A 21696-nucleotide genomic window follows, 5' to 3' on the forward strand; every position below is an offset into this window, starting at 1 on the left:
TTATTAATGGTAGATTATCAGCCTTCAGTTTTTGAAAGCAGGCCTGTTACTAAAATAGACAGGAATACACAAAGCTCTGAACTCCTCAGTGGAGATCAGAATCCAGTGACCACATAAACTGCTACAATGGTTCGTGTGGTTTGTGCCTTTTGCTCCAGCTGCTGACCAGTACAGCTTTGGATAGGGGATTGAAACTAGAGACTGCTGCACATGAGTCCGGGGGGGTGTATCAGGGGTGTATGTAGATGGCGGGGGGGGGGGCAGGTAGCCATACTGTCTGTCCTCAGGACTCACTTAAGATGCCAGAGACAGGAAAGTGTGAGAGATGACCCGCGTACACTGCAGTTACAGTTAGAAAACTTATTAGATATAAAACGAGGAACCGAGTTCTTATCCGTCCAAGACTTTCGTAGCTTTGAAAATGATGAAAGGGCCGTACAGAGAAAAATTTAAAAGGGCTGATCAAAATGAATACACTGTAATGTCTGTCCAAACTGCAGTACGGCTTCTGGAAAAAGTCAGTAGCATATATGTAAAGACATAACCAATGACAAAACGGTTAAGATGCTTGTGATTTTCTGTATTTGTTTGAAATCAGTAAGATCTTGTAAATACGTTTACAGCTGAGGTGCAGAAATGATGCATCTGTTTTCCTGTTCAGCCTGTGCCCCCAGTACTGTGTGAAGGGTATGCAAGGAGACGATCTCTGTGTCTAGTGTCTGCTTGTATCTACTGAAAAAAAAAAAATGGTTATATTTGGACACTGAGATAAGACTCCTTCTCTGTGTGTCTGCTGTCCCTCTGATGAAAAGGAAGACTGGGGAAACAAATTACAGGATTAATTTAGACTCGCTAGAGGAAAAATGGTCTGTGACTACTCTGTAACACTACAGGCGCAGATAAAAAGGATATGAGAGAGGCAGATTAGTTTTTCCAGTGTTGGGTTGTCATGGAGATCTACCCCAATACACTCTTTGCAGATGGATTCAAGACCATATTAAAGCTGAACATTAATAACACACATCATACGTTTTTGAATAAACAACTTCTTAATGGTACAGTCTTTAAACAATGTGAAAGTACACAACGAGTCAACTGGGCAGTGTTTTTTACACCCCTGAAAAACACGTTTAATATCAATTCATTTACTATTCTCTGTCTTAAAATGTGTGGATGGCTTGGGGATATTTACAAAAAGCCTACTTTCTGTCTGAGTATCATGGAAGCAGAACAGAACAGCCAAGAAAGGTAAAATTTGTATCTTTAAACCAGAATGATTAAAACCTTGTAACTATCTGTTGCTTTTAGTGATGTGAGACACTATATCTGAGACCCAGCAGGTATATGTGAAGTCAAAGAGATTAATTGCTCATGTCATCTACACGTTTTACACATACACCTCTAATCAGTATCTCTGCTTCCTGTCAAACAAGGATAGCGCCACGGTACCAGATGTTACCACTAAAATAAGGCTAGCAACACGTCAATCACTGTGTGTGCCTGTTTCTAAAAAAAAAAGGATATATATATATATTTAACAAATAGGAAGGAACAAATATTAGGTAACGTGTCGCATTTGGGAAGGTCAGTATCTCTAAGCAAATAATGTGACCAAATAAATGTGCTGACAATCAGAAAATGAATGAAAATTGGGGTTTTTGAGAATTCAAATGAAAATCTGTCAGGGTATTATTATCTGTGAAAATATCTCATTACAGAGTGGAATAAATGAACGTGTAACAGCAAATCAAGTACGCCGTTTACATTGTCTTTTCATGTCTGTATTTGATCACGAGCCTGTCAGTTGAGTCACCCGAGTCACCTGTCGCTGCGTGTAAACAGCTTCACGTGTTCTTTAACTGTATTCGCACGTTTGGTTTGAGGCTAGGTGACTGGGGCAAGCAAACACGTTTTTGCCCGCGACACATTTGTAACATCTACGCATTCCTCTAGCGCCAGGGCCCCTCTGGGTTATCTTTTTGTACGCAAGTCAACGTCCATCGCTTCTATTTCCACACAGGCTATTTAAAACAAAGAAATACCCAACCAAAAAAGAAAAAAAGATCAATCCCTCGTTTTTAGCCTGCTTTATGTAGTTCACATGAGTTTGAGAAGGAGAATGAAGGAGAGTATTGACCTAGTTTGCATCGCTGATGATTAAATTGTTGAAATCAATTTGAACAGCTTTTATGTAAGTGTGAAATAGGCTACTGAAAAAAAAAGAAAAAAAGAACCGTACCCGCGGTCCAGTATCTTGCCAGCATGCCCATACTGTTAACACTCATATATATATTTTTTTCTAATGTCATATGCTCTTTTTCATCGTTTCCATTCATCGGTACAGAAATGTTTATTTTATGTCCAGAGGCTTACTTGAATGGAATACAATGTTGAGATTATGAATGGAAGCACATGATGTGATCAGACAAGGACTCTCAGCTGACAGATACATAGATGGTTTCTTGGAGGAAAAAAAAAAAACATGTGTTAGAGAAGCTACCACACTTCAGCTTGTGTGAGATTTTAGCTTTGCACAGTTAGCATCAGGAATGTCTATTCTTTTAGTACAGGACAGGTAGATATCTAATGCATCTGTAATTAATTCCCTCTCAACCTAAAACAAGTACTTGAAACATCAGTACAAGTATGATGATGAAATGTGCCTATCTGCTAAACAGATGAAATCAAAACCTCTCAGAACATTTTCGCAAAACATTTCAAGCATATGAGTCCAAGGCAAAAACCAAAAATGTTAGACTGATAGTTAGAGAGACCTATACAATAATACATCATTTTAAACATCTGAATATTATGTAAAAAATATCCTCAGGTTGACTCAGTCTAACAGCAAGATTCACTACATGCAAGCTTATGTTCTACAACATACTCTTTTTCTCACTCGTCATGCATTGCTCTAGCTACAATATCACATAAATTCCGCGTGGTTTGCAAGCCTTTAGTGACACTACTTTAAAACAAGGTAGACAAGAGAAACTAAGCATTTTCTTGAAAGGATAAGGTAACGTTCAGTAAGCTTCACGAAATGTAATTTGCTTACAAGTGCTTTTTTTTTTTCTCACAGAAAGGTCAAATGAGCCAACAGCAGTGCATTTATCACTGTAGAATGATTGGCACTTTAATTGCACAAGGTCATGGAGTGGCACAAGCTAAGTCAGCCACTCAGGACAGTGCTCATTAAAATGATGCTTACGTACCACATAGTCTTATCTAAGTTATCAATGTGAAGGCTGTTAAAATCATTTGTTAGAATTAGTCATTGAAAGAAGAAAAGGCAAGGCTTGGTTATAAAATAAGATTGGTTGTAACAATGATCATGTACTATAACACTTTCTGATAAGGCTTTGAGTAATAAAGGTCCTCCTCAACCGACATTTGAACATTAATCAGCACCATTCCAAACAGTGACTAAATAATCAGTGGCACTGTTTTCTGACACATAGTATTGATTTAAAATGGGATTTCATCAAGACTGTTATCGTTTGTCCTAAAATGCAGCATTTAACCGTACAATAAATATGTATGTGTGTGACCTGTTCAAAGTAAGTGGGGCCAGTATGAAAGTCTTTTTTATAATGATTTGATTGACTGATTTCATATAAGAGGTCAGACCCAACATTCCAATTACAGATACCATGTGAAGCCAAGCGGTTATGGCTACAGGAGGCAAACTCCATAGCAATCCACTCACCATAAGATTATTTGTGTGGTGTTGCATTACAAAAATGTTCATCTGCCTCAAAGTCAAATATTAATGCTGTAGCGTGTTCTTTCCCATTCACAGAAAACAGACAAAATGATATACAAATTCCCTTTTTTGTCACCTAATCTTGGATGTTTATTTCTAAAACCTATCCTCTTGTTTTAGTTTCATGGATGAAGAATGTAACTGCTAACAACCATTTCCCATATTCAGTCTATGTTTGGTGTCGGCCTCTGGGCCGCAGGCCAGATGTCGGCCTTATAAGGTGCTGTAAAAAAGCAGATGTAAGAATCTGGCATGTCAGGCAGATAGTAAAGCTCTCAAGATAGAAGATAGAGGGAAATGAGACTGCGCATGTCCTCTTGGTTTCAGAGGAATCGTGTTGAAATAGATACTGATGCATGTTGTGTGTGTGTGTGTAGTTTTCTCTTGACGACCGTTATTGTAATTTAAAGAGTCATAACAACACGTTTTAAAAATGTATCTTGCAAGACAAAGTGGCTTAAATTTGCCATTACATTGCATAGCAGCACGCATGAGGAGAGCTTTGAATAATGACACTGCCATCTAGGGGCTGTTTTTCATTATTACATCTACTTGAGAACATTTTTTGAGTTCCACAACAATATGTAAGCAATGAGGATCTTGTCATTATAAAACAATGTGACTAGATTCATGATTATTAAGATCTACGATGAAGAAAAACAACTGCGACGTCCTACCTTAATTTTAAAATAAACATAATTATGATTATTAAGATGTATGATAAAGAAAAAGAATTGTGATGGCCTACTGTAAAAACCATGACTTACTCAGATGCTGAAGACTATCCAAGACCCAAATGAGGAATCATTCATGTGGCAGAAAACGTAAGATAATTTACAAAATATGAAAACCAAAAAGGGGGGATTTCCTTTTCCCTACACTGCTCGTGTGAACCAAACATCAAACTCTGTGACCTGTGTGTATAATGGCTGTAATGCTTTGTTGTTGTTCTGTTTTTTTTTTTGTTTGTTTATTTTTTAATTCCACAAACATGAGTGAACATAAAGTTCACTCTCTGGGTATATTATTAAATTTGTGCTTTAAATGCACATATAATGACTAGCGAAAGCAAAATAAAATGCATTTCTGAACTATACACATACACGTATGGTTCAAAAATAATTTTCTATGAACCAGAAATGTGTGAAGAAATATATTAGTCATATTTTAAATCTTGGGAAGTTCAAATTTTTAAGTTAAAATTTCAGTTCTGTTTAAAGTGTGTTAAGTTAAATTTTTAATTCTATTTCGGTTCATTGTCTCAGGTCAAGTGAGAGAAATTAAAAAACAAAATTCTGAAGTCTAACATTTGAAAGAATGTTAGGCCATATGTCAGCAATCCACATTTAATTATGGTGGCTGAAAAGACTCAAAATACTTTATCGGTAGTACAACACAAATGAGAAAAATACTTAGGTGTAAATCAAATATTTACTCAATTACTACATATTCATTTTGAAATGAGATGAAAAATGAAATACAGATATCAGATATTTAATGGTTAAATATCTTCTGTTGATGCTCAGGTTTAGAACTGCTGTACAAGGCTTTGCAGGGTTTTAAATCTGGAAAAAAATAAGCTGTAAATAACTGCTAAATCTTCCCACATAACACAGGGAAACAAACCCTGTTGTTAAGCCTTTCAAAAAACAACTTGTTATATTAATGTAAAGGATGAAGTGACAAAAAAGTTTTGTGACAATACATTCTATATACACTGGGACATTAATGACTTAACTTATTGACGGTGCAGCAATTTGAAACATTTCATTTACAAGGCAAATACTGTATGTTTTTAGCTCTTAAACTCAGATCAGTGGAACCCTCTGTCTTCCAGCGGTTTAAATGAGTAACAGGACTGGTAACTCTGATCCCGAGTCTACTGTCCGTCGCACAGAACCAGCGGTCTCGTTGCAAATCAAATAATTGCCTGTGTGAAAAAGGGTAAGGTTGACAGAAATCTTTTGGATATCCAACCGCCTGTAAACCATATTAATCAAGTAAAAACCCGACTTTATTGTATAAGAAATTAGGCGAATATTAACGCGTATTACCGAACAGGGCCGTCCGTACTCTGAAAGAGGAGCGCATGCTAAGCGTTAAAAAAGTGGGGCTTCTATGTTAGCCAACGCTAGAAATCCTGCGCACAGTTTGTGACAGGCTGCAAGGTATCCAGTAAACAGCCGAGAGAAGCCCAAACTGAACACAGCCGTGTATAACTGTGCTATTTCCCCACCATCTGTTTTCAGATTTATTGCAAAATGACTGAGCAATCATCTCTGCTTCTTCGAAAACAGCTGGCAGGTAACAAAATGTTATTCCCTTCGCTAAAATAGATGGAATTATTTACCTTTAGGTTTACGTTGTTGGCCAGATAGCTAGCTTACTAGCTTGCAAAGAAATATGTCAAGAGTGTACATGGCTGGCAAGTCAGTTCTGTTCATAGACCTACAATCCATCATCGAATCACCGATATGACCGAAAGTATTTTGTATATACTGAGATTTCACAGCGATGTAGAGTTTTGCAGTACAAGGCCAACAAGCTTTACATTGTCTGTGAGCGTACTGTTGACGCACATAAAGCGTTGGAACAGCTAATAATGCTAGCTACGTAGCGGTAGCTTTCCTCAGAGCCTGGTTTCGATTATCCCACAGTTTGTTAGTCACTCGTCTTTTGTGATCAGGTTTTGTATTGACTGTAGTCTCTGTTATGTATTTGTTAACTTTAAGTGTTATCTTATGTAGTAAACGAAAATAACTTCACTTTTCTTGGGGGAGACTTGCAGCTAAGATCAAAAGTTAGCTAAGTTGCAATGCTAACTTCAGGCTAGCTTCCAAGTTTAAGTGAACATCAAAACTAGGTTAGCTGTGCTTGGGCAGAAGGACACGTGTTAATTTACAGTGCTGGATGACATTAACAGTTATAAACAGTGTGGCGTTTGTTTTCCAGCCTTACATATGAGTAATTTGACTAGCTCATGTCCACTGATTTACACTATTTCAAGGTGGCAAGCATTAAGCCATATGGAATACAGAATCGTTGGTTTACATCGTCTTAATGTCGACATGTTATAGAGCTGAACAAAAATCCAGTTGAGGGTTTTTCTGCTGGCTTAATCGACGATGATGACATCTACCAATGGGAGGTTGTCGTTATTGGGCCACAGGACACCTTGTAGTAAGTACTCATTTCAAAGAATATTATGCTGAACATATCATACTGCTGTCACTTGCCTTCTTCGATTTTCTTAAGTGCAATTTCCTTTTCAGTGAGGGAGGATTTTTTAAAGCACATCTAAACTTTCCTCATGACTACCCTCTGCGACCCCCTAAGATGAGGTTTATCACTGAAATCTGGCACCCTAATGGTAAGCGTGTTTGTAAAATGTCAGAGCCCACCGCTATGGCAACGGAATTCTTTATTTAAAGACTTATCAGAAGGATCTGAAACAGCTCGTCGGCTAGTTTTAACTTTGCCATTTTTAACATTCCCAGTGGCAAAGAATGGGGACGTGTGTATCTCCATCCTGCATGAGCCAGGAGAAGACAAGTACGGCTACGAGAAACCAGAAGAGCGTTGGTTACCTATTCACACAGTAGAGACAATCATGATTAGCGTCATCTCCATGCTGGCAGACCCTAATGGTGACTCTCCTGCCAATGTGGATGCAGCGGTAAGTCCAGACGACAAGTTCTGAATGTATATTTTATGACCGTAATCGCAGAAAAAGACAATAATGGAGTGTGTGTGTGTGTGTGTGTGTGTGTGTGTGTGTAGACTCGTATGGATGTTCATAACTCTAATGCCAACCTGCATTTGCATAACAGAAAGAATGGAGAGAGGATCCCAACGGTGAATTCAAGAGGAAGGTGGCTCGCTGTGTACGAAAAAGCCAGGAGATGGCATTTGATTAGGCCTCCATCAGCGGGACAGTTTTATAGTGTGAGGCCTGTCATCTTATTGTAACTCTGTCTTCCATTCATTATAATGTAGCTGAGAATCTTATGATATGTATGCCTCTCTGCCTCTTTACATCACTAGCAGTTTACTGGTTCAGTGGCAAGATAGAATATTCATTTTAATGTTTGAGCATTGCAAGTATATTAAGTTATGTGTGCCAACTGTTTGTTCTGTGCTGGATGCTTCACACTGGAAAATATAACATTTTAAAATTTTCTTTCAGTCAATCAGTGAACAATTGGAAGGAAGTCTCGTCAGTCTTCAGTCAACTTTGCACCAGTTATTTGCTAATAGGGAGACGGAAGCAAAGCCAGCCATTTTTGACAATAGGATTATTTGATTTCTACTGAATGTGTGAGAGCAATCACGTTTTTTGGAGTTGTTAAGTTTTTCCACTCTGAGGTGTGTGTCTGATTTATTTATTATCTGAATCATGACGATGTATTGCATGTTATTTGTGTATTGACTTGCTTTTTTTTTTTTTTTTTTTTACCTGCCACTGAGCCATCATCTTTCGAACAAGGTCTCTTATGCAATTCTAGAGTGCTCTGTGTCCATTCTAACAGAAGCAGTAGAGATTTGGACAAACGCTGATTAGCCCTTCTCACTGTTATTTAATCCAGTTCCAACCTCCTGATAAGTATACCGCTAAAGTCCCTCAAGGGGTGAACTTGTTCTTTGCTGCCTTAATTTGTTTTCCTGTAAGGAAGGAAACTGTTTCAGTGATGTCAAGTCTGTCAGGATGTTCCTTCTCCTAATTTTTTTTTTTTTTTTTTGGACAAACCAAAAAGTTACATATTTGCATGAGGGACAGAGAATATTTTTTGTATAAAAATGTAAGCTTGGATACTGTATTTTTCATCAATGTATATATGATGTAACCGTACGTTTGCAATGTCAATCAGTTCATTTGTTCCCCGGTGTTTTAACCTCTAATTTTGTAGAGTCTCACTTCAGGTGTATTCTCCTCAAAATTGTTATTTGTTTTCTCCACCCTCCCTTTGCCCACTGCCACATATTCCCATGAATTAAACTGTAGTGTTTGTCTTACATGTTTACAAGGTCTGACTGATGTCTGGTGTGGTAAAAAACAAACAAAAAAGAGCTATTATGATGGTATGCAGGATATCGCCTGCTTAATATTTTAATGAAGAGAAAGATCTTTGCAACCTCTGTTGATGCAAAACATTATTCAAAGCAAGCAATAAATGACTAACAAACAAACTAACGGTCCGCCATGTTCAATATGGGGACGCAATGATGTAAGAGTTCGTTGTCAACTACTTATTGAATATATTTTACTAATTAACCTACAGTCAAACATAAATCACATTTTCTAGTCACTGAGATTTCAAATGTTGAGCATAGCTGATGACATCTATTTTACCTTTGTTGACTGTACAGCTGCAATCACTGTTAAACCACAAGTTGTTTTGAGACAAATAAAGGAATAATAGTAATTTAAAAGCAACACTGAAGTGATGGTGTGTTTACCACGCATGAATGAATACATACCAGATGTATTTTATTTTGAGTTTATTTTTTTTTTTTGTTCCTAGTTTGACATAATTCTTAAAATGTCAATCAAAAATGCTGGACTTAGTATCCAGAGTATAAAAATCCTCTGTATCCGACATCGGGTAGCAAACAAATTCGCACAAAAGACAAGAAAGCTCAACTGTTGATTCGCACACGTAGTACCGGGAGACATCCTGAGATGCAGTTCACTGACCGGGGCCAGACAGGCTTTTGTTCATGAACTGTTTCTTTACAAAGCACAGCCACCACTGAAAGAGACAAAGTCACAATCACAGTTAGCCTTCATTTTAAACTGTGAGCAAAAATCTTTAGGCCTTTGATTACTATTGTTTACTAATGATAAAACATGTTGCAGACATTTGACTAAACTGAAGCACTTGAAATGTATACAATTCTGCACCCGTAATGAATCTGTCTCTTAAATGTCGTTTATTAATATCGTCTGTCTGTTTATTAATTCACCTTGCTTGGCTTGTCTGTCTGAGGGTCAAACACTCGATCACACAACCTCAAGCCAGTCTCCTGTCGAATCTGCTGCAAGTATGCCCTCATGGTCTCTGCTCCGCAAAATGGAAGAAATCATTGCATCAGTAACGGGGATACAGTTGCACAAGTAGTTATTCACCAAAAGGATATGTCTGTGTTTCCTAAAGACCTGATGAATGAAACAACACAGTTGCTACAGCAACACTGTTGACTTTTCATTCATGAACTGCCAGGGCTTCAGTCAATGTGCAGTGAAACAGAAGGCCAAGAAACTCTTAGTTGTAAGCTGTTAAAAGTTCATTTTTATATTGTACTCTTTCTTCGGCCAAAAGAAAGACAAACAGACTAATTTAAACTGAACTGGTGGTACCTTCCTCCTGTTTGTTAGAGGGCTTGGCATACATGGCATTCAAAGGGAAGCCTGGCTCTCCTGGAATGGGGAAGTTGGTGATTCCGAGTGTGTACATCTCCTTCTCCCCCTGACCTCTAGAGCTGCACTGTAAATCATTCAGAATGATAGATTTGATTACACTGTATTTAATCCAATAAATCCTTTCACATGTATCACACCACTTTAGCCATGACGACACATGTTTATGCGCAGTTACCTTCTGTAGCTTCTTTAGACACTCAGAGATGTACAGCGTGGTGTAGATGAGTGTGCGGTCAGCTTCGTTCTAAACAACAAAAACAAACAAACAAACATAAAAAACAGAAACTAAAACATTTGAAAAATACACTGAAATCAATCACTAAAGCGTGATTTGCATTAACACAACCACACTGTCTCTAATTTTTCAATAAATGAAAGAACAACGCAAAATCAGAGTAATTGCTAACATTTCTGCAGACCAAAGACAACCTGGATGTCAAACTATTACAAAACCACATAGCTCTGAAGTAGGCAGGCAGAACAGGTTGAGGCATGAAGTCATTTTTTTTTTTTTTCTGTTCGCAAGCTCAGCAGCAGCCCCTTACCTTAATCTCATAGTTCTTGAAGAAAACATTGGCTTTGAAATAGTAGATGGCCTCATCAATTATGTCTGTATCTTTGGCTGAAGGAGGAAACAGGAAAGTATGACCAGCTGATTGAGTATCATCGTTTTTTCATGACCATTTAAGGAAGAATCTTGCACGTATTCTTCTGCACCACAGAATATTCAAGCAGATATAAAAAAATCATAGGCTATTTACAGTCAATTTACTGATACAACATACTCTCTTTGGGCGCAGGTCCTTTGAATTGAGTTTTAAGGGGCAGCAATGCCATGTTTCCCACCAGTTTGGTGTCGGAATCCATTAAGTTAGAGTGATAAGCCTGAACAAAAAAGAAAGCAGACACAGCATATACATAGAATGAGAATAATGATGAGTATCGTGATGTGGAAGAACAGATATGCGTGGTTAAGTTGAATAATTCAGTAAAGCGACTCAATGTAGCGGAGGCCACAAACACCGCTGTTTCTGTTTACCACGCTACGGAGCATCGAAACAATTGTCTTCGTAATGCAGTGCACAATATATTTCTTATTGACTATTGCTACCACTTCTAACACATTATGCCAAAACAACATTTTATTACAAGTTAACGAGGTACTGTCACATATACTCTCGCTTGAAAGACTATCGTGAGCTAGCTAAATGGAAAAGAGAACCGGGCGTTTAGGAAACACGCTGTTTCAACATTCGTGCAAAATCAATTTCTGTCCATAGCTTTTTTAAAACCAACGAAACGTGTAGACAAAGGGACAACTGACTTACCGGCATTTTGATAAATTATTTCGCCAATTTCACCAAGTAGACTGAAAATGTCAGCGCTTCGAGACGCTGCTTCCGCTGTCCCATCCAGCACAGTAATACAGGAAGTGTCTCTGTGCTGTGCACTGGTAAATTCCATTCTAACTAACACATTTGTCCGCTAGGCGGAGATAAAGAGTCATTTCCCATTTCTAGAGTGCTCCTCGGACCATGCAATACAACAAAATAACGATTTTCATATTTTGTTGTCCAGTTACAAATATATAATGATGACCATGTCCAATCTGAAAAAATAAAATTTCTTAGAGGCAGTATATTCTCACTGCAATGAAACATTTTTGAGATCACAAATACAACACACAAAAGACGAAGTTTATTGGAAAAATATGTATTTTTTACATCTCTAATATTACATCTGGAGCATAAACAAATAAAAAACATAAAGCATGTCATATTAAAATAGTTCCAAACCATGGTAAGATGACGGTATTGTGAAAAAAAAATATCAAAATTCCCCAAACTAGCCGTTTTCCATTAGATGTTTGCCTCTATTCCAAAATTACAATCTCTTATTGTCTCTATTTTTCAATTCCACATTATATTTAATTTAGCATCCATTTGGGACACAGATTCAGGAATCTGCCTTGCTTTGGAAGAGCTCATCATAGTCAGTGCTGGGGTCCTCATCTCCTTCCTAAAATAAAGACACCCAGGTTAGTCTAACAATCGAGATTGGAAACCAAAATTCATACAACCATCCAGCATACAAAAAGACTGCCAATATTGCTCATTCAGTGATCAACATGAAACATCCATGAATACCAAAAATATAATATTTACCTTGGGTTCCTTGAACTCGAGGTCCTCACCATACTGAATGGAGAAGTCAATGTGCTGCAGGACAATGTTGATGCCTTCTTCATCAGTCCGGTCAAAGGGAAGGAATCGCACCATGCTGTAGTCATCAATCTTAAGATACAAACATGTATGATTAGTACTGCGTATCTTGTGTAAAAGATGATTACTAAATTATGAATTGTGAGTGCATTACACTTAGTGTAGTTTTATAGTTCATTACTGGGACTAAGATTCATGAAAAACTGCAGTGTGGTATACGATGTATGACATATACTCCGTCCACGTATCAAAAAGACAGATGATGAGCATCTCACCAAACCACAGATAGCTTTGGTAAGTTTCCTGAACTTCTTGCTCCTCAGGGTGGCTGAGTTATCCTCCATCATTGAATACATATCTGGATCTAGATATCTGTATAAAATATCAACATCTCCAATTAGCAGTGCATTTGTAATAGACAGACAGACAGACGGCTTTAATCAACATATACTGACCATGTTGCTGTACATGTAAGACGGATACTTACTTTTCAATTTCCTTCTTGGCTTTTGGACTTAACAGGTCCATTTTGGTCATGATGTTCACCTGTGGGATTTCTAGGGACACCATGGCGCTGAGAGCAGCCATAACACCAGAGATAAACTAAGAAATGGAGAAAGCAATCAATATTTCTCACCACTTTAATTATAACATTAGCACCAAAGCAATAGGCAATGTCTAAACTCAGAGGGGAAAACACATATTAACACATATTTCCACATATATACCATATTTATAAATGTGTTAACATGTTTATAAAGGTACTGAATGAGAGTTTAGGCCTCAAACACACGGTAAGTCCAGTCGGTCCCCTCAAGACCAAGCCTGGCCCTGTTGATCTACCTTAAAAGTCTCCACCATGAACTGTGAGTCCACCAAGAAGACGCCACAGACACGGAACTCCCACTGCTGCAGCTGTTCTACCAACTGCTTCATGACAGGGAGGTGAGTGTACAGTTCTATCTGACCTGAAAGTCACAAACATAACATCTCTGCATTTTAACCCGTGTTTACAACCATGAATATGATGCCCATCCATTCTATATGGTCTCTTCCCGTTTCAATAGCACCTTACCAGGACAGTCAAAGAGTATGTAGTCATCTTCAACATGTCCAAGACATTCCTCCAGCCAGTCAAAATTACTGGCAAAGTACTCCATGCAGAAAACCAGTCCACCATTAGGGCCAAATCTCAAAGAGTCATCTTCCATGACATCATCCACTTGAATCAGCTCCCGAATATCTGTGTGTTTTAAAACATTGGATTTTGAACAAATGACGTTCAGGGCTGAGATGTTTTGTCAGTTTTTTTTTAGTATTGCAATATGATAAAGAATCTGATCATGCTGAACACAAGACCACAACTGTGAATAAACTACCTTTAAGATACTCACCAGCCATAACCGGATAGTCAAAGTGCTCTGCTGCTGGATCAAGGTTGAAAACCTGTACGGAGCGGTTCATAGCTTCGGCGTGCTGGACCATAGTGGAACAGTACGTACTCTACGATACAAAACAGAGAGCAGTGTGGAAGCAATAAATGTGACATGGACGGAGTCTATTCAAAGGGTTGTGGCTGAGAGGGACGGGCCGCAACAGTTGATAGCCAACCGGCGTCATTTTTGGGGACCATAATAACGACATTTCACTCTGAGGAGTCAATACACAAAACATTAAATCCATAGAAGAACCCACGACCACCCGCAAATGATGTGGTACTTAACGTGTGTATTAGCATTTGTAGCTAACTGCTATGCTACACAGAACAGTACTGTGGCTTACCTTCCCACTTCCAGCGGGCCCCATAACGAGCTGTGCGTAGCGAGGCATTTTTCGATTCTGACCCCTTGTTATGAAAAACACGTTTAAATTTGTTTCTCTACCTCTTTTCACTAACCCAACTACTACATGTTCTCATTTTAGCATGTCGAAACACTCTAATACCAAGCACACGCTCCTCAAGTCAACATCCTTGGCTGTAACTACGGAAGCCGTCCGGTGACAAACCCATGCACAACTTCACATCGGTGGGTCTCTCATGCTGTTGCTGCACGGCACCCGCTACCCAATTACATGAGGGCTTCATATTGCAAGTGTATGAGATCTGGAGATATTCGAATGTCTTATGCTTTTCATAGTACATTACAAAGTGCTGAATGAAATAATCGACCCACTCACATATTTCCCCCGAGTCAGTCGAACATAAAAGTGGAACATCAACATACATAAAATTATTGTCAGATTAGGATCCCATTTTCCATTTCCAGTGTTTATTACTTGTGTTGTTTTGGTTTTAAAATAAGTGTATTTCCCAAAGTAACTGAAATTGTCAGGCATTTGCATCGATAACACAGCCTCTCCCCTCACTAAAATAGGGATACAGCGGGACGTTGCAATTAGTGGGCAGTGGAGGGCACATCACGCAGTCGTAACGGAGGGTAAATGCGACTCAACTCAAGCAGGCTGAGCAGCCAAAGAAAGATAGCTGTTTCGGTATGAAAACGTACAATGAAGAAAGAAGTGAAATTTGTCGAAAACATATATGACACCCGGGGATTCGCAAGAACTTTAAAGAATTCACGTTCATTATCAAGGTAAGAAAAGACTTTTGTATTACGTGCTGTGATTCATTCAAGGGTTGAAGAGCAATGTGTTGTGATGTTTATCGTGGAAAATTATGTATTTGGAATTTATCAAAATAAAACGAAGGGCAAAACGCAATCCCCTCAAAACTATCCTCTGAATCATTTCAATTTAAAAGTTTCAATAATTTAACATGTATTATTCGGCCTTTTTAGGACGTCAAGCCTGAGTCATTCAAAGAACGGTAAGTTTAAGGTTTAAAGCCAGATATGTCTTAACATTATGATTTGCGCTAAGTCTATAAATTAAGTAAATGTTTTTTTAATGGAAATTGTGAACAGGTATATGTTACAACCATTTGTTCATTCTGTTACAGTCACTGAGCTGTTAGGATTTCACGCTTATTCTTAAGCCTAACCATGCATGAACGTGTATTATTATTTTTTTAAATAATGATTTTTGTAAATGAATTCTTATTTCATCTGATGGGTATGTATGTATGTATGTATGTTTTGTTTCCAACACTCATATATAATTTTGGTTGCATTATAAAACAAATGCGTTGATACTCTTTTAAAATTCTTAATAGACAGAGGGCTTCGATTAAGAAACTGTACTTTCAAAGTACATGTAGAAATAGAAGTTTATATAAACCAAACTGGGTAGCATTGATGAATTTCAAGTATTATACCGTAACGCACCATATACCAACAACTTCCTGGTTGAAATTTCCTCTGAAGAAATATAATTTCAAGATATTCATTTCCTTTCAGCACTGGAATGAGGATCTACCACTTTTTTTTTTTTTGAGGAGTTTTCCAAAAACCTTGATGATTCAATAAATTAGGATGTAGTTTCTGATGGAACCTGATATTTTTTTTTCCACACGGATAACGTGGCGGGCCCTTAGCTGTGGAGCCCAGGGAAACGCTACACCTGTGCAATATGGGCTAAGAAACCAGATTCTTTCCTGTGCAATGACCTCAATGAATACAACATAAGACCATCTCATTTGCATGAGTCCCAAAGTGACTCTGTGCAAAGAACCTGTATCAGAACGACACAGGATAATGCTGTTCCTTTAGGACTGCTGGCTTGGCTACGTATGTGTTGCACGTGTTTCATGTATAAGTCACTATGGAGAAAAGCATCTGCCAAATTAAAAGAACATAAATGTAAACGCAAATAGTGCATATGGAAAGTTTTCACTCGCAATATCTCAAACTGTTTACCCTGGTGTATGCCTTGAAATTAGAATTTATTTTCATAAACAACTGCAAACTGTATTGTCAGTCCTGTCTCATTGGTCGTGTAACACTCCTCTGCGGCTAAAGTAAGACTTGGCAATGGAAAAAAAAGGGATATCTGTAACATCCTTTGAAGCAGATTAATGCGGATGAAGTGGACAGTGCATAATACAACAGAAACCTGGACATAATTATGTCATCCATCAAGACTGGATGATTAAGTCATAGAGTGATCAGAAATCAACTGAGAGACTAATTGATTATTTCTGAGACTGTGAACAAGCATTACGGTCAGTACTAAATTGAACTAAATATTTCTTTTATTTGGCAGCCTCGGGTGTGAAAAAGACTACAGACTATGGGCCATCACAGCAGAAAACAGCACTTCCACAGTTGACTCAAAGGAGCCAGTGTGTCAACATTATCCAGATTCCTAAAACTATGACAACTGCCCCATTTCTGCAAGTAAACTGGGATCTACTTTCAGTGGCAGCTATCATTTGATACCAGTCTTATGCTAACTTTTACTCAGAAATAATATCACCTGTCACAATACAGCAATTTGTGAGCTATAAAAAATTAAATTTTACTAATGACTTATTTTACTTTCTTCGTAAAAGAAATATGCTTAGAAATGACTTAGAAATAACTTATATTTCAGCATCCAAGCCTGACCCCAGGGCAGAAGCGTTACCTTTGCTCTGTTGCAGAGACTCACAGTGGTGAATATGTTCGGAGACTCATAAAGCAGTACTACCTGAATGTGTTAAACAGGTGCATCAGAACTGGTAAAATACATAAACATCAACTCAGATTACTGTATACTGAGCAACAGTCAATAATGTCTTTGGAGCCACGCAAGTCTATTACCACATAAACTCTTCTCTCACAGGTCTCAACCCTCAGAAAGATGAGAATTTCAGCTTTCCAGACTTGAGTCCGTGTCCATTTGGGATGGAGAATGAAGCACAGCCCAGAAGCACAACTAACAGCAAGAGTAACAGAGAAACAGAGAAGAAGAGAACTATAACAGACCCTAAAAAAACTGTTCTTCCAAAAACTGATCATCACCAGAGAAGGTGAAACCATTGGATCTCAAAGAGAAGCAAAGAGAGAAATGTTAACGTCATTAAAAGTAAAAATATTTTTTTGTTGTTTTTCCAATTTCACAGGATGCCACACAGTTCATCGAGGTCAAACGTGAAGTACAGAGAGTTCAGGACACGTGACAGCATCACAAAACATTCAACTTCAAATAGTAAGTTCAAATCTGAATAGCATAACTATTCAAACATTTTCTAAATTAATTTCTTAAGTTTCATGATGACTAATGAGAGCGGAACAGCAAAGCTTTTTCAGTCTTGTCACACCCTTTCTACCATACTCCAATACTTTTTTTTTTTTTTTCCAAGCGTCAAGCCCTTCGAAGCATAATTTGTTGAGGAAGAAGACTGAAGAGGATTCCCTTTCTGATTTCATGAGCTCCCTGTCTCTTGATGAAGAAGACTTTTTATCAGACACATAATATCTTAGACTGGCTTTAGACATGAGCAAATACAGTGTCTACCTGAAATATTGCAGAACACTGAACATAACACCTTATAAATGGCACTTGTAAAGATATCAAATCAGATGATGGGCTAGATTTTTAACCAGATTCAGATCTTCTTCTCTGGAACATTCTCTAAATCTCATCACCTCTTATGGATGTAGAAAACCTTTTATAGTTTTCTTTTAGTTCAAATAGGTACGGCTTCATCTACCGTAAAAAAAAAAAAAAGAAATGAAACAATCGTTCACTGTGTTGTGCAATTTTATTTTAGGAAACATGACTTCATAAGCACTGAATAAAGGCCCAAACAGGAATTCTTGATATATTTATAGGACATTTAACATGTTAATATCTAAAATTAAAAAAAAAAAAAAAAAAAAAAAAAAAAAAGAGAGTGTGGCACCACATATTTAATCACTGGTTTTTGCAAATAACTGCATTCTATACGACCATCCAATGCTAAATTGTAAAAACTGAACACTGAAGCAAATGCTGATGACACCAATAGTATTATACAGTGTTTATATTTAAAAGACTGGACATTTATGGTACAACATTAGCATGGTGATAGTGCTGTAGGTGGAGAGGAATGAAGATAGACTTTCTGAATGAAGAAACCCTTCATTCATGACCAACAAATTAAGACTTTTTGTACTCGATTCTCTCAACTTTGACATCATCTCCAATAAGCTGGTAAACATATGTAACCACCGTGGATGCTTGAATGTCCATCAGCACAAAAGAGGGTATGATGTTGCTGTTAAAAGAGAATTTTTAAATATTAATTATACATTTATTAAAAGCTTTAAAAATGTCTAGTGTGTGTATATATATATATATATATATATATATATATATATATTTTTTTTTTTTATTCAGACCAGGCAGGAAAGATGCAGAGAAGGCATAAAAAAACAGATTTCTTACCTTTCCAGTGCATTGTAGGCACCTGTGGCAGACCCAGGATTGATGTAGAATTTGTTCTCATTCTCAAAAGCCTCAAACTTGTGTGTGTGACCAGAGATGAGGATGTCCACGTCTAACTGTCTCTGCAAGAGTGCCAAGCTGGCCATGTCGCCCCAAGGAATCACTTGGTGTCCGTGAATCAGGCCAATTTTAAACTGCCCCACTGTTACCACTTTCTGTTCAGGGTAATTCAGGTTCTGAGATTCACAGGAAATAAAAAAAAAAGTTGTTACGTCATTGAATATTATTTGTTTACTCATGCAATGCCACTACAAGGGGTGAAAATATTGTGTCATGACAATATTTCAATTGATCCATGTTCATGTGATTCATGTTCATAGAGGAAACACACATGTGCATGTTCTCGCACACACACACACACACACACAGACGCACACACACACACAGACACACACACACACAGGCCTGGCAAAAGAAAGGCCCGGTGGGAAGAGAGAATGACAAATAAACCTCGTCAAAGTCGCCTCTGACAATGTGCACATCTCCGGCCAGTGTTTTCAGGTAGTCATAGCTCTCCTTCGTACAGAGGTTCCCAGTGCAAAGGATGTGCTGGATCTTGCCGGGCACCAGTAGCTTTTTGAATTTGGCTGGTAGCGAGTTGCAGCGATGGGGAATATGCAAGTCACCTAACACCAGGACCAACTAGAGATTTGGAGGGACATGTTAACATGAACACAATTCGAATGGCAACAATGCTCAGTCCTCCTGGGCAGAGGCAAAGATTCTCTCCCACTTGTAACATGTTTCAGATACTCACTCTGCAATTCAACTTAAATGCTCAGGAGCAGCTGCGTAACCAGACAGTGGAATTAGATGTCATTTTCACACAGCTGATCTGATCAAACTAACAATTACCTAGATGAAACATTCAGTGTGGCTGATGATTGTAAGTATTACAGGGCCTATAGCAAACACATCATTGAATCAAATACAACACACAGCATTAATAATGCTCACATTCTTCATCTGTTAGAAGGGATGGATGGACAGGATACAATTCAGGTACCGTCTCAGTTTGCAAAGGTATACCAATGCTCACAAGCTACAAATAAGTGTGAATACTACAGAAACCCTTTTCTCTACAGGTATATTTATTAATATTGTTGCAAGCAATGCATTAGCATGCAAGATGGATTTAGAGGACAATACCAAATCATTCCTGCCCTCATGTCTTACGTGTAGTAAGTCCGAATTACACAGCCAGTTGTTCCAACAGTGCCAAGAGAACAGTTTTACATGGTAGTCATAAATTAGTCTGAAATGAAAAGGGTCTGGAAAGCGGTGAGTGGGAGAAGAGATGGGGTGGGGACACTTACTCTGTGACCAGCCTGAACACAATGCAGGTGTTGATTGGAGACGGGATGGGATACAGTGGGTGAAGGAGGGTGTGGGAGGGGGTTTGGAGAGATCAGGATGAAGCATGATCAAAGTTGTAAAAACAAAACAAAAAATGTGAGGAGAAAAAAAAATAGGTAAAATTAAAATTAGGAATTAAAAAGTGAAAAAAAAAAACGAATATTAAATGAACCATTCAAACATAAATCATACGCGTGTTAGGTGATGATGAATAAGAGGTTAGCAGTGAGTGGTTAGTAGTTAGCACGTAAGCGTGAATGGTGAAATTTGACGTGGTAGTTACAGTCCGACAGATCTTTGCATGGACCAATCACAATTATGACACTGCAAGGTTATTATTTACAGAGTCTTGCTGTGAACAAGGCAGTATTTCTTTCATTTTAATTCTAAGTAAGATCACGATGGTTTTGTGAGCTGTGTCTTCTGATTTGACCGTTACAATCTACATCTCTCATAACAGGACGACAATCAATCATACATCCTATTTGAAATGTATGCCAGGAAATCATCTTGAGAGGAAGGATCCGTTTCTTTCTTCACTTTTAGCCTGGTCAAATGTATCAGTTGTCACTTCAAAGCACTTCCTCTGTGTCTGTATCAATGAATTGAACAAATCTGGCTCCAACACAAACAAGAATGGCTATATTTTCATTTCTCTCTTGGCCAGTGCTATCGTTGTCTTGGTCCGACAGCAACAGAGCGGAAAAATATTCGTAAAACGAATCCATTTTGGTCAAACTGCAATCCAAAACAGCTACAGACATAAGCCCATCACATTACTAACATTGCCATCATCTCATTCGAGGTAAACATTAAGATTCAATCACACGTTGTTCTTTGTACGCTTAGCATTTAAAATGCTGTAGAACTACGGAATGTTGAGGATTAAATGTCAAGCGAGCGCAGTTTATATCAATCTAGAAAGAAGCTGATGTTAGCTTGCTACGTTATGCTAGCTAGCGAATGGTATGCTTAAGTTATACAGATGTTTTTATAACAGTTCACTCAAGCTCACTTTAAAAAGAAACTGAAAAACAAAAGCTAACGGATAGTAAGAAAATACCGGGGTATAAAATTAAGAAGAAAACATGATTGTACCAACCGTCAGTTCTGGCAGTTAGCTCACTCTACCCCACAGTCATGTGATCATTTAACGTTACCATATGCACTGGCTACAAGTTTGAGATGCATCTTGTCTAGGAGCTTAACTTCTGTTTAAAATTCCTGCGCAAACCGCATACCAGAAGCAAAAGACCCGACACAGATTTCAGACAAATAAATGGTTGATGAGACATTCTCGTCTTACCATTTTTCCTGCTGTCTATGCTGGGCCACGGAAAGCACTTACGCACGACAACCTTATTCTCGTACCAACGTCAAAACACTAACCAATGAGTAACGAATACATCTACGGACACTAAAGTAGGACAATTTTGTTCAGGAGTACTGAAAACGCGCATTCTTCTGCTACTCCAACTAAAGATTTATAAGAGACTTTAAATCAAAACATAAAAGTCATAAAGGGTTAAAACGTGACAAATGTACTCAAGCAGTTTATTTCT

The 21696-nt window shown here is 38.0% G+C and overlaps 4 protein-coding genes across 7 annotated transcripts; 1 reads left to right on the forward strand and 3 right to left on the reverse strand.

Moving 5' to 3' along the window:
• The first annotated feature begins 5638 nt into the window (after window positions 1-5638).
• Window positions 5639-9192, forward strand: ube2g1b (ubiquitin-conjugating enzyme E2G 1b (UBC7 homolog, yeast)). Of its 3 annotated transcripts, XM_030768677.1 has the most exons (7): window positions 5639-5710; window positions 6016-6070; window positions 6844-6946; window positions 7039-7136; window positions 7264-7442; window positions 7601-7711; window positions 7953-9192. In XM_030768677.1, the coding sequence occupies exons 2-7, from the start codon at window positions 6028-6030 to the stop codon at window positions 8067-8069; spliced, it is 651 nt and encodes a 216-aa protein (XP_030624537.1). In that variant the 5' UTR covers window positions 5639-5710; window positions 6016-6027; the 3' UTR covers window positions 8070-9192. The 3 variants fall into 3 exon arrangements, with proteins under 3 accessions (XP_030624537.1, XP_030624539.1, XP_030624538.1); XM_030768679.1 differs by lacking the exon at window positions 5639-5710 and having other exon boundaries at window positions 5957-6070; window positions 7597-7711; window positions 7953-8043; XM_030768678.1 differs by lacking the exon at window positions 5639-5710 and having other exon boundaries at window positions 5957-6070; window positions 7601-7709; window positions 7953-8017.
• A 73-nt stretch (window positions 9193-9265) lies between these two features.
• Window positions 9266-11602, reverse strand: arpc3 (actin related protein 2/3 complex, subunit 3). Its single transcript, XM_030768680.1, has 7 exons — window positions 11516-11602; window positions 10973-11072; window positions 10733-10809; window positions 10363-10431; window positions 10125-10251; window positions 9731-9825; window positions 9266-9516 (listed from the first exon to the last, which is right to left on the reverse strand). Exons 1-7 carry the CDS (start codon window positions 11519-11521, stop codon window positions 9454-9456), a joined length of 537 nt encoding a protein of 178 aa, XP_030624540.1. The 5' UTR covers window positions 11522-11602; the 3' UTR covers window positions 9266-9453.
• Window positions 11603-11911: 309 nt separating this feature from the next.
• Window positions 11912-14370, reverse strand: gpn3 (GPN-loop GTPase 3). Of its 2 annotated transcripts, none has more exons than XM_030769196.1 (8): window positions 14192-14370; window positions 13804-13912; window positions 13485-13652; window positions 13253-13377; window positions 12897-13012; window positions 12685-12781; window positions 12353-12481; window positions 11912-12206 (listed from the first exon to the last, which is right to left on the reverse strand). In XM_030769196.1, exons 1-8 carry the CDS (start codon window positions 14237-14239, stop codon window positions 12144-12146), a joined length of 855 nt encoding a protein of 284 aa, XP_030625056.1. In that variant the 5' UTR covers window positions 14240-14370; the 3' UTR covers window positions 11912-12143. The 2 variants fall into 2 exon arrangements, with proteins under 2 accessions (XP_030625056.1, XP_030625057.1); XM_030769197.1 differs by having other exon boundaries at window positions 14177-14370.
• Window positions 14371-18172: 3802 nt separating this feature from the next.
• On the reverse strand, window positions 18173-21520 carry vps29 (VPS29 retromer complex component). Its single transcript, XM_030768657.1, has 4 exons — window positions 21441-21520; window positions 19229-19420; window positions 18719-18954; window positions 18173-18548 (listed from the first exon to the last, which is right to left on the reverse strand). The coding sequence occupies exons 1-4, from the start codon at window positions 21441-21443 to the stop codon at window positions 18431-18433; spliced, it is 549 nt and encodes a 182-aa protein (XP_030624517.1). The 5' UTR covers window positions 21444-21520; the 3' UTR covers window positions 18173-18430.
• Window positions 21521-21696: the final 176 nt, after the last annotated feature.

The sequence above is a fragment of the Chanos chanos genome, chromosome 3 (assembly GCF_902362185.1).
Source record: "Chanos chanos chromosome 3, fChaCha1.1, whole genome shotgun sequence".
NCBI lineage: Eukaryota > Metazoa > Chordata > Actinopteri > Gonorynchiformes > Chanidae > Chanos > Chanos chanos.